The sequence below is a fragment of the Pseudorasbora parva genome, chromosome 14, assembly GCF_024679245.1.
Source record: "Pseudorasbora parva isolate DD20220531a chromosome 14, ASM2467924v1, whole genome shotgun sequence".
Lineage (NCBI taxonomy): Eukaryota > Metazoa > Chordata > Actinopteri > Cypriniformes > Gobionidae > Pseudorasbora > Pseudorasbora parva.
Genome location: NC_090185.1, coordinates 45,505,690 through 45,516,792, shown reverse-complemented (window position 1 = coordinate 45,516,792; position 11,103 = coordinate 45,505,690). Strand labels below are relative to the sequence as shown.

At 46.1% G+C, this 11,103-nt stretch overlaps 1 protein-coding gene across 2 annotated transcripts in view; it reads right to left on the bottom strand.

The window, feature by feature from the left end:
• Positions 1 to 3,474: 3,474 nt before the first annotated feature.
• Positions 3,475 to 11,103, bottom strand: part of LOC137040666 (uncharacterized) — a 28,740-nt gene continuing 21,111 nt past the window's right edge. Inside the window, exons 2-9 of one of the 2 annotated variants that reach the window (XM_067416457.1) lie at positions 9,888 to 9,977; positions 9,511 to 9,639; positions 8,019 to 8,823; positions 4,822 to 5,292; positions 4,562 to 4,731; positions 4,109 to 4,363; positions 3,713 to 4,017; positions 3,475 to 3,594 (exon numbers count right to left, since the gene is read on the bottom strand). In XM_067416457.1, the coding sequence (XP_067272558.1) occupies positions 3,895 to 4,017; positions 4,109 to 4,363; positions 4,562 to 4,731; positions 4,822 to 5,182 (909 nt within the window). In that variant the 5' untranslated portion in view covers positions 5,183 to 5,292; positions 8,019 to 8,823; positions 9,511 to 9,639; positions 9,888 to 9,977 and the 3' untranslated portion in view covers positions 3,475 to 3,594; positions 3,713 to 3,894. Of the gene's footprint in view, positions 3,595 to 3,712; positions 4,018 to 4,108; positions 4,364 to 4,561; positions 4,732 to 4,821; positions 5,293 to 8,018; positions 8,824 to 9,510; positions 9,821 to 9,887; positions 9,978 to 11,103 lie in introns of those variants that run through there. The other variant, XM_067416458.1, reaches the window with a different exon arrangement.

Here is an 11,103-nt window from a genome sequence, read left to right as displayed (position 1 = left end):
GGCTACAGATTGCTCCAAGACATGGAGATTCCTCTCCCTGATATCAGAACCCTGCAAAGAAGACTGCAGCATATAAAGATGGAACCAGGAGTGTTAGAAGATATATCTGACATGCCGAAGCTGAAGGTAGATGCCCTGGCGGTGATGGAGAGGGAGTGTGTGCTAACTCTGGATGAGATGGCAAATACACCGTGTGGAGCTGCACCTTGGAAGAGGGAAGTTTTATGGGGATGTGATAATTACTGGCCAAAAAGGAATGGCAACACATGCATGTGTTTTTATGTTGGCAGGAACCACAACTCGATGGAAGCAAGTAGTGGCTTATCACTACAGTGGCAACTCCACTAATGGGGCAACCTACAAGCCCATCATCCTCAACATTATTCACAAGGCAGCTCCCATAGGGCTTCATGTGGTTAATGTCACCACCGACATGGGCAGTCCTAATTGGGAAATGTGGAAAGCCTTTAAAGTAGATCACAACAGAACATCTATCCCACACCCAGCAAGACCAGACAGGAGGCTATACTTCATGCCAGATGTCCCACATTTCAATAGGTCCACTGAAAGATTTGGTGGATTTTCAAGAGGGGATGGCATTGAAAATTGCTCCTAATATATCACGTAAAACCCTTCAGCCCAGTCATTTTGACAAGATGAAGGTAGGCCCTGCAATGAATGTTTTCATTCATTCGGACCTTCGGTTTCTGAGATACGGTCACTTCCGGTCCAGGTTTGTGGGGTCGTTTCTCGAAAACCAAACCGAGTTGGAGCTCCAAATTTCTGGTGCTGGGGGAATGCCTAGGGGCCCTTCCAACCCCACCGTCCCCAGCTCCCGGGACCACTGCGTTCACGAGAAATAAGGCCAAGAATCCACATTTTTAACCGCCCATTACTCCCGAACCACGGGGCCCAGCAACTCGGGGAGAACTCGGGGAGGGCGGCAGCTTTTCAACAAGACTCCGCACGAGCGTCGGAGCCGCTGCGTTCCCGAACGGGAGCCCAAAACACAAAGACGTACAGATTTCCAATTACGTAATGGCAGAATAATAACTGACTCCAGGTCTCAGTGCTTATGGGTGATATTTCACATTTAACATACATTTTACGGATGAAAACACCTCTACTGATCAGGGCACACTTAAACAAACCCACTCATCTAACTTTCAGGTGATTTGAGTGCTTAATTTACATAGAAAAGGCAGGCCCGTGGACCCGTTATTTGGGGCCACAGCATAAATTTGAAAATGGAAGTTTTTATGTTTGGGGCTCCCGTTCAGCTATGGAAGGCTCCAGGGCCCCCAAACCAACGCTCCTCTCTACGCCACAGCACCGCCTATCGGAAGGGTGTACTTCACCATATGTGATAATATTCTTTTATTCAGTGCATCAGACACTTGTTTTGCAGCCAAAAAAAAGACATGACAGTAATGAACTTTTCAACATTTTATTTCAAACAAGAACACATTTACAGAACACAGGGAACAAATCAAAAGAACTTTGGTGGCTCCCTCTGCCGCTTGGCTAGAATCCGGAGGGTCTGCGTTTTCAGCGGCGATATCAAGACTAACGGATAAGTCTTTCTGGGTGTCAGGGAGTCACCCCCTCCGCTTTTTGGGGGTGCTAGGTCGCTGCTCCATCTCCTGCTAGGCCTCCTCCTCTGACTCCGGCTCCTAACCGGCCTCCGGCACCAGCTCCTGTATCGCCTCCAGCACTGCCTCCTGCCATTCCTCCCATGCCTGCCTGGCCTCCGGCACCGCCTCCGCCTCCGGCACCAGCTCCTGCCAGGAATCCAGCACCGCCTCCTGCTTCAGCGCAGCTCCTGTATCACCTCCTGCACCGCTTCCTGCCATTCCTCCCATGCCTGCCTGGCCTCCACCACCTCCTCCTGCACCGGTACCAGCTGCGAGATTGAGGTGCAAGATTGTGTGTGTGTGTGTGTGTGTGTGTATGAGAGAGATATGTGAGTCTGGTGCGCGCAAAAACAGCTGTGTGAAATGCAAGTGAATGACAGAGTGTCGGGTAGGGGTCTTTTATAGCCTGCGGATTCCAACGTCACGTTTAACACTTGTGAAATTGAAAAGTGGGCGAGGTAAAGGTCGACCAATCGGCTGACGGCACATCAGATCAACCGTGGTGTGAAATTCTGTGGAATCCAACGTCACGTTAAATACGTGTGAAATTGAAAATGGGGCGAGAAAAAGGTCGACCAATCGGCTGACGGCACATCAGATCAAACTTGGTGTGAAATTCCGTGGAATTCAACTTCACGTTAAATACGTGTGATATTGAAAAAGGGGCGAGGTAAAGGTCGACCAATCGGCTGACGGCACATCAGATCAAACTTGGTGTGAAATTCCGTGGAATCCAACTTCACGTTAAACACGTGTGAAATTGACAAAGGGGCGAGGTAAAGGTCGACCAATCGGCTGACGGCACATCAGATCAAACTGGGTGGGAAATTCCGTGGAATTCAACTTCACGTTAAACACATGTGATATTGAAAAAGGGGCGAGGTAAAGGTCGACCAATCGGCTGACGGCACATCAGATCAAACTTGGTGTGAAATTCTGTGGAATCCAACTTCACGTTAAACATGTGTGAAATTGACAAAGGGGCGAGGTAAAGGTCGACCAAACGGCTGACGGCACATCAGATCAAACTTGGTGTGAAATTCCGTGGAATTCAACTTCACGTTAAACACGTGTGATATTGAAAAAGGGGCGAGGTAAAGGTCGACCAATCGGCTGACGGCACATCAGATCAAACTTGGTGTGAAATTCCATGGAATCCAACTTCACGTTAAACACGTGTGAAATTGAAAAAGGGGCGAGGTAAAGGTTGACCAATCGGCTGACGGCACATCAGATCAAACTTGGTGTAAAGGATATTTTTCTTTTCTTTTGATCTTCTCGAAACTCTGGATTCCGATAGGGGCCGCTGAGACATAGATAGGAACGCAAGCCTGGTGGCCCCAGGGCCTTCTGGGGCCAAACGGGAGTTGAAAACACAAAGACGTACAGATTCCCAATTACATAATGTCCGACAAATAACTGACTCCAGGTCTGTGTTTATGGGTGATATTTCACATTTAATATACATTTTATGCATGAAAACACCTCTACTGATCAGGGCACACTCAAACAAACACACTCATCTAACTTTCAGGTGATTTGAGTGCTTAATTGGCATAGAAAAGGCAGTCTCGTTGACCTGTTATTTGGGGCCACAGCATAAATTTGAAAATGGAAGTTTTTATGTTCGGGGTCCCGCTCAGCTATGGAAGGCTCCAGGGCCCCCAAACCAACGCTCCTCTCTACGTCACAGCACCGCCTATCGGAAGGGTGTACTTCACCATATGTGATAATATTCTTTTATTCAGTGCATCAGACACTTGCTTTGCAGCCAAAAAAAGACATGACAGTAATGAACTTTTCAACATTTTATTTAAAACAAGAACACATATACAGAACCCCGGGAACAAATCAAAAGAACTTTGGTGGCTTCCTCTGCCGCTTCGCCAAGATCCGGAGGGTCTGCGTTTTCAGGGGTGATATCAAGACTAGAGGGTATGTCTTCCCGGGATTCAGGACCCTACGTTTTTTGGGGGTGGTGAAAATGGAAATGGAAATGGAAAGAAGAAAGAGTCAGCAAACACGCCAACCAACGAATGGTTAAACAATCCTCCCACCAATGAGAATGATGGACTTACGGAAGTGGCAGAATCCACCTCCTCTTCATGCGCTCCCTGGCTGTCGGAGGGCGACGGGCTGGCGGGGGTTCGCCTGGCCGGCCTGGTGGTCCTGATGGGCTTGGTGGGCCTCTTTCTTTTCCTTTCTTCTCCGGAGACCCCGGTGTGGTGTCCTTTCCCTCCACGGCAGCATCAAACAGTCTTCAGTGCTCCGTGGCCTGTATGGCATCTAGGTTGAGGGCGTAGAACCGGTCAGCCGTAGAGGTATCGTGACACATAAACTGGGACACCTTGTGCCGGTCCCCGTGGTTATGCGTGTTCTTGGCCTGTGAGGATAGAGTGGAAAGCATAGTCAGAAACAAACACACACCTCAAAAACACACACCTCAGAAACTCAAGCCATGCGGGAGCACTTACGTGGGTGGCGATGGACGTCCGGATTTCAGTAAAGTTTGGGGTTCCTGGGAGGCCCATCCCAGCCCATGCATCCTGAAAGTACTGATTCAGATTTTTGCATGAGCTGGGCTTAGACGTGAAAAAAAAATAGGTGGGGTCGGCCCCCCCCACCATATAGGGCCTCAGCACCAGGAACCCCGTCATCCATTTGTATTCCTCCTCGTTTAACGGCAACTGGGCCGCTCCGAACGCTTGGTTCGTCTTGTGTGTTGATATCTGCGGAAACAGAGACAAACTGTAAGAGACTGAGAGAGAGAGAAAGAGAGCGAGCGAGCGAGCGAGCGAACGAGAGATAGATAGATAGATAGATAGATAGATAGATAGATAGATAGATAGATAGATAGATAGATAGATAGATAGATAGATAGATAGATAGATAGATAGATAGATAGATAGATAGATAAAACAACTCACATTGATCACATAGCAGCCATCCTTACAGTTGTTTCTGGCCGCCTCTACCTCCTGAATGGTCATATTTTGGAACACCCCACTGCGATGCCCATAAATGCAGGCAAAGTATGCAGTGAGGTGTCCATGAAACGACCACTGGTCATCCCGGTCCGGTGACTGGCAGAGACGGGCTGTGTGAAAAGAGGGAGAATTGTCAACCATGTGTGTGTGTGTGTGTGTGTGTGTGTGTGTCTTGAAGGTGAGAGGAGTCAAAAACTTACCCAGGATCTTCAGGAAGGCAACCTTTGCCTTGGCCAGGCATTGGCGAAGAGTGGTCTTCGAGATAAGGCGGCCCTCCTTGGCCTGCTTGACCTTCACCTCATGCATTACCACTCTCTGCCGGACGGAGCGGATCATATTTTTGATCTCCCGGTTCAGCCCCACCATGACTGTCCGGGAGAGTCGGCTGGTGGGTGGCGGGGTCTCGGCCACGTAGGCCAGGAACTGGGCCACATTTTTTAGATAGTGATGTATCGTCGGCTCCACGATCATGGCCTGGTTGAGGCTGTTCAGCCAAGACCGCATCCTCGCCGTCTGATTAAGAAAGCCCAGGCTGGCCAGATCTGTCTGCCCCGCCGCCATGTAGCCCACAAAATTCTTGATGCGAAAGACTTTGGAGGCTACATTATTTACCAGCCTCGGGCCTGGATCCGCTCCCTCCTGGTGGCCTCTGAATTCCTCAATCAATACATCTGCGGAAAAACACACAAGAACAACAGGGTTAGTCAGAACAACAGGGTCAGTTAGAACAACAGGGTCAGTTAGAACAACAGGGTCAGTCAGAACAACAGGGTCAGTTAGAACAACAGGGTCAGTTAGAACAACAGGGTCAGTTAGAACAACAGGGTCAGTTAAAACAACAGGGTCAGTTAGAACAACAGGGTCAGTTAAAACAACAGGGTCAGTTAACCTGATAACCGTCACGAGGACGAGGACGCACTGAAGGTCTCTTTGTTTAAATTAGCTCAAAATTACTATCAGATGTAAGTAATTACCTTGACAAACTATACATCATTAAAAAGATCTAAGACTAAAGTTTAATTTTTTTACCTCTGTTTTATTCTCAAAGTCTTATAGTGACCGTAATGTGTTAATATGTTCCAGGAGTTATGAATATGATCTTGGGCGTCGCTACCTTTTGATTGTAATATGCGCGTCATTTGCTCCCATTCATAAAAAAATCCTCCTTGGTCGTCATGAAGACACTCGACAAAACAACTTCCCTCAGGGCTTTTACTTCAAAAGTGTGCAGATGTGGAGAAATATTGATAGATTCTCACACGTTTGAGTCAAATTTCTATACAGAGAAGTATTATTTATTCAATCTTTATCCAAAATCCGCGGATGTGTGATTATGAGCGCAGTAGGCTGTGATATGCTGTGTTTTCAATTCATTCTGGCAGCCGGAGGGCGCTGGAAAGCTGTACTACTGAAAATTCACCCCATGGGGAACACATGAAGAACAGACACACCATGTGACATTCAGGAAGTATCTGACATATGGACATATCCACACAGCTCCCTGGGATCGTCAGATGGCTATTTTATGCAGATAAACACGTTTTAAGACAATAAACACACAATCGCGGCAATATATGGTTGGTCTGTGTTCTTTATGCCATGTTGGGTGGTTTCATAATAGATGATATTTATAATGCAATGCTATTCCACATAGCTTTTAGCATTGTATATTTTCTGTCCGATTTTTTGACCCGAAGCTATATGAGATCACATATTGTTATATAAAACACTCTACATATAAAATATAAAGTGATATGAAGCAAGTTTTGAATAAAACATGATTTTAATCGTATAAATTGTTGTTTTGCTGGTGTGCTAAGCTAACATGCTAGCTTGCCCTAGATGCACCTGCCACTGAGTAAATACTTTATTTTTATGAACATTTTCTAAATGTAAAACTACTGAAATGCTTATTTGGACGAAATGCATTCAATAGAGTCTCAGTGAGGGTAAAGTGAGAGGTTTGATTTAGAAATGAGGTTTGAATAGAACAGTTTGAATAGAGAATCGTTAGTAATTATAATGCAGACAAAAGAATAATAATTGGAGCCATAACCAGTCCGCAGAAGTGTGAATGCCGGGGAGACAAACTGAATGGGGCAGTTTGCACCTCTAAACAATAGAGGCAATACAGCGACTGAAAGCTGAGAAGATGTGGCAATAAACATCAGTTGATATTTCAGCGATATCTCAAAATAAAATCACATGAAACGATCTTGTAAAACGTTTAATAAAATGCAGAGTTTTAGACTGATCATCTTCAGATCTGAAATATAACATGGTCAGACTTGTGGCTTTAGCTGTAGTGCATTTCTAGATTTCTCCAAGGCCCACTTCAATTTTATTTTCATAAAGATATATCATACAAATAAATTTCTAATAACTTTACAAAACTTTGAAGCTTATTATAGCTTTTTTTATTATAAAAAATATTATCATTTTGACTTTACAGTAAACTGCCAGGTGTCTGCTTTCAAATGAGACCATAATTATGCTTTTAGTGCAAAGGATTCACAAACTGTATTTGTTTTAGTCTGAGTATACATTTCTTAGGATTTTTTCAAAATTTAGAAATCAGCTTAACAGGTTAAAACAACAGGGTCAGTCAGAACAACAGGGTCAGTTAGAACAACAGGGTCAGTTAGAACAACAGGGTCAGTTAGAACAACAGGGTCAGTTAAAGCAACAGGGTCAGTCAGAACAACAGGGTCAGTCAGAACAACAGGGTCAGTTAGAACAACAGGGTCAGTCAGAACAACAGGGTCAGTTAGAACAACAGGGTCAGTTAGAACAACAGGGTCAGTTAAAACAACAGGGTCAGTCAGAACAACAGGGTCAGTTAGAACAACAGGGTCAGTTAAAACAACAGGGTCAGTTAAAACAACAGGGTCAGTCAGAACAACAGGGTCAGTTAGAACAACAGGGTCAGTTAGAACAACAGGGTCAGTTAGAACAACAGGGTCAGTTAGAACAACAGGGTCAGTTAGAACAACAGGGTCAGTTAGAACAACAGGGTCAGTTAGAACAACAGGGTCAGTTAAAGCAACAGGGTCAGTCAGAACAACAGGGTCAGTTAGAACAACAGGGTCAGTTAGAACAACAGGGTCAGTTAAAACAACAGGGTCAGTTAAAACAACAGGGTCAGTCAGAACAACAGGGTCAGTCAGAACAACAGGGTCAGTTAGAACAACAGGGTCAGTTAAAACAACAGGGTCAGTTAAAACAACAGGGTCAGTCAGAACAACAGGGTCAGTTAGAACAACAGGGTCAGTTAAAACAACAGGGTCAGTCAGAACAACAGGGTCAGTTAGAACAACAGGGTCAGTTAAAACAACAGGGTCAGTCAGAACAACAGCCACAGAGACACAGTGAGAAAGAGAGGGCAAGAGGTACTCACTCAGAGCTGGCACGTAATCTGGGAAAGGGTAGGCGACGGAGGAGCAGGAGGTGGAGGGCAATGCGGTCGCCGGCGCCACAGCCGTTGCCACAGTAGCAGCGGAAGAAGTAGCCCCTGGCTCCGGCTCCGTCTCAAGCTCGGGGTCCTGGCAGGGTTCCTGTAACGGCTGGGCCAGGGGCTCGTTGTCGTCCTCCTCCTCCACCTCCTCGGCCGCCACAGCAGCCGCTCCTATCCCTGGCGAGCGGCAGGAGGCGAGGAGCTTGCCGGCCACCCGTGAGAGATGGCTGGATGGGGGGCCCAGGCACCTCCTCTTGAGCAGGCAGAAGCGCCGAGACAGTTTGCAGAGCAAATCCGTCAAGATCTCCACCTGCTTCCGCAGATCTTCCTGGTCCGTCCCGTCCTTCTGGCATCGGGGGTCGTCGCAGGGGTGGCCGTCGGCTGCTGCTGCTCCTCCTCATCTCCCAGCGCACAGACGGGGTCGTCCCCGATGTCCCCGGCCTCGTTTAGGTCAAGCATGGAGGACATTGGAACTGCCGGGTCGCTGGTCCGCAGCTTGGCCAGGTCTGCGAGGACCTTTTTTCTCTTGAGGGAGTCCATGGCCTATTTGCGGGCCCGACCCGTCAGTTCCGTGTGGGCCTTGAGGTGCCGGTCCATCCGGGCGGTCGCCTTTCCGCAGCCCAGCACGGGGCAGGTGCCTTTGCGAACATCAACCCTGCCGGATGGGATGGAGAGGAGAAGTTTCCTCTCCTCCTTGTTTCGGACGCCATGACTCACTCGAAGGTACTGGCTGAGCTGGCTGTACCCTCTGTAACAAATGGGGCAGTCAACAACCATTTTTCAAACGGAAAAACAAAAGTGTGGAACGCGTCAGGAACCGTGAGGTGCAAAGTGTGTGGGTGTATGTGTGAGAGCGATGACAGAAACAGCTGTGTGAAATGCAAGTGAATGACAAAGAGTGTCGGGGCAGGGGTCTTTTATAGCCTGCAGTTTCCAACTTCACGTTAAACGTGTGAAATTGAAAGGGGCGAGGTTAAGGTCGACCAATCGGCTGACGGCACATCAGATCAAACTTGGTGTGAAATTCCGTGGAATCCAACTTCACGTTAAACACGTGTGAAATAGAAAAAGGGGCGAGCTAAAGGTCGACCAATTGGCTGATGGCACAGCAGATCAAACTTGGTGTAAAGGATGTTTTTTTTCTTTTGATCTTCTCGAAACTCTGGATTCTGATAGGAGCCGCTGAGACATAGATAGGAACGCAAGCCTGGTGGCCCTAGGGCCTTCTGGGGCCAAACGGGAGTCGAAAACACAAGGACGTACAGATTCCCAATTACGTAATGGCTGCCAAATAGCTGACTCCAGGTCATAGTGTTCATAGATGATATTTCACATTTAATATACATTTTATGGATGAAAACACCTCTACTGTACAGTGAACCCCGGAGGCTGCACTCAAATCACAGTAGAGAGGATCACAGTAATAGATCCTCACCATCACTGATCATCCTCAGTCTTCACTTCATAAACCCCTTCATCACATTCCTCCTCTGTTTCCTTCTGTTGTCAGACAGTACCAGCACTTTGAGCTCAAGATGAGGACAGGTTGCAGGTCTCTGTGGCCCTTCATTACATGCACACAAAATAAAACATTCAATAACTCAATTAATAAAAGAAATACGGCTCCTGACTAGGGTCAATACACCTGCTGTGATGTCATCAGATGGTGACTAAAGTCCTCAAAGCTCAACATGCTCAAGGAAATGATGTCCTCGTCATTAACAGCCACAGCAAAACTCAATCAGTCAAAAATAAATGAATAAACTCAAAGTTTGTTGAGGACGAGGAAACATGAGGAAGATCTAGACTTACCTGAAGTAAGAAGATGATGAGAAAATAAAAACCATTTCTTCTTCTCAACTGCTCAAACTAATAATTGCGGTCAAAGATCCATACGGGGAACTACAAAGAGAAAACAACATAAAGAGTGTGTGAGATTTCGCTCTCAGATCCACAAGCAGAGCAGGAAAACACACTGTGTAGCTCTGCATCTGTAGACAGACATACGAGGAAAACACAACCTTTGCCAAACCTTTCCTGGAGTCGCTTATAAAACTTGTGTTGGGCAATTCCAGCGTTACGGACGTGACATTTGCAGTCAAAACTTGAAATATAAATTCTCAGAGAACGCATTTAATACCAACATATTGAACCGTTGTTTTATATATTCATCAGTGTTTCCTCTACAGTGTATTCAGCAGCAGCACCGCTGGAAAATCTTCACATGATCAGTAATATGTGACATTCACTTACACACTCAAACCCGGAGGAGGTGCTGTCGAGTGTTCCGTGACAACTCATGACCGTTTGAATCTTTTATTTGAGGATTGAAAATCATTTTATTTGGTGTTTTGAACAACACGCAGTTTGCTGATAATAACAAAACATGCCGCCAAAAAAGGAGACAAAACAAGAAGAAGAATATGTGACTATCAGCTGTGTAAATGAAATGCTGCAGCAACAAAAGGAAATGTTTACCGCATTACTGGAACAACAACACAGCAATTTCAATGTCAAGCTACTTATGGGCTCCCCTAACTCGAGATTAGAGTCAATATCCAGAGAACTACAAGAAATAAAAACCAGCCTGCAGTATACACAAAATGTGGATTATATTAAAAGTGAGATAATAGATCTGAAGGAACGCAGTACCTCGATGCAAAATGATATTTTTAAAATATGTGACAGTTTGATGCTGAGCTGGTCTACATGTGTATGTGGATATAGGGGTATAGATATGTATGGGTGTATGTATGTATACGGTGTGTGGGGGGTATGTACATGTGTATGTGGATATAGGGGTATAGATATGTATGGGTGTATGTATATATACGGTGTGTGTGGGGGGGTATGTACATGTGTATGTGGATATAGGGGTATAGATATGTATGGGTGTATGTATGTATACGGTGTGTGGGGGGTATGTACATGTGTATGTGGATATAGGGGTATAGATATGTATGGGTGTATGTATGTATACGGTGTGTGGGGGGGTGTACATGTGTATGTGTATATAGGGGTGTAGATA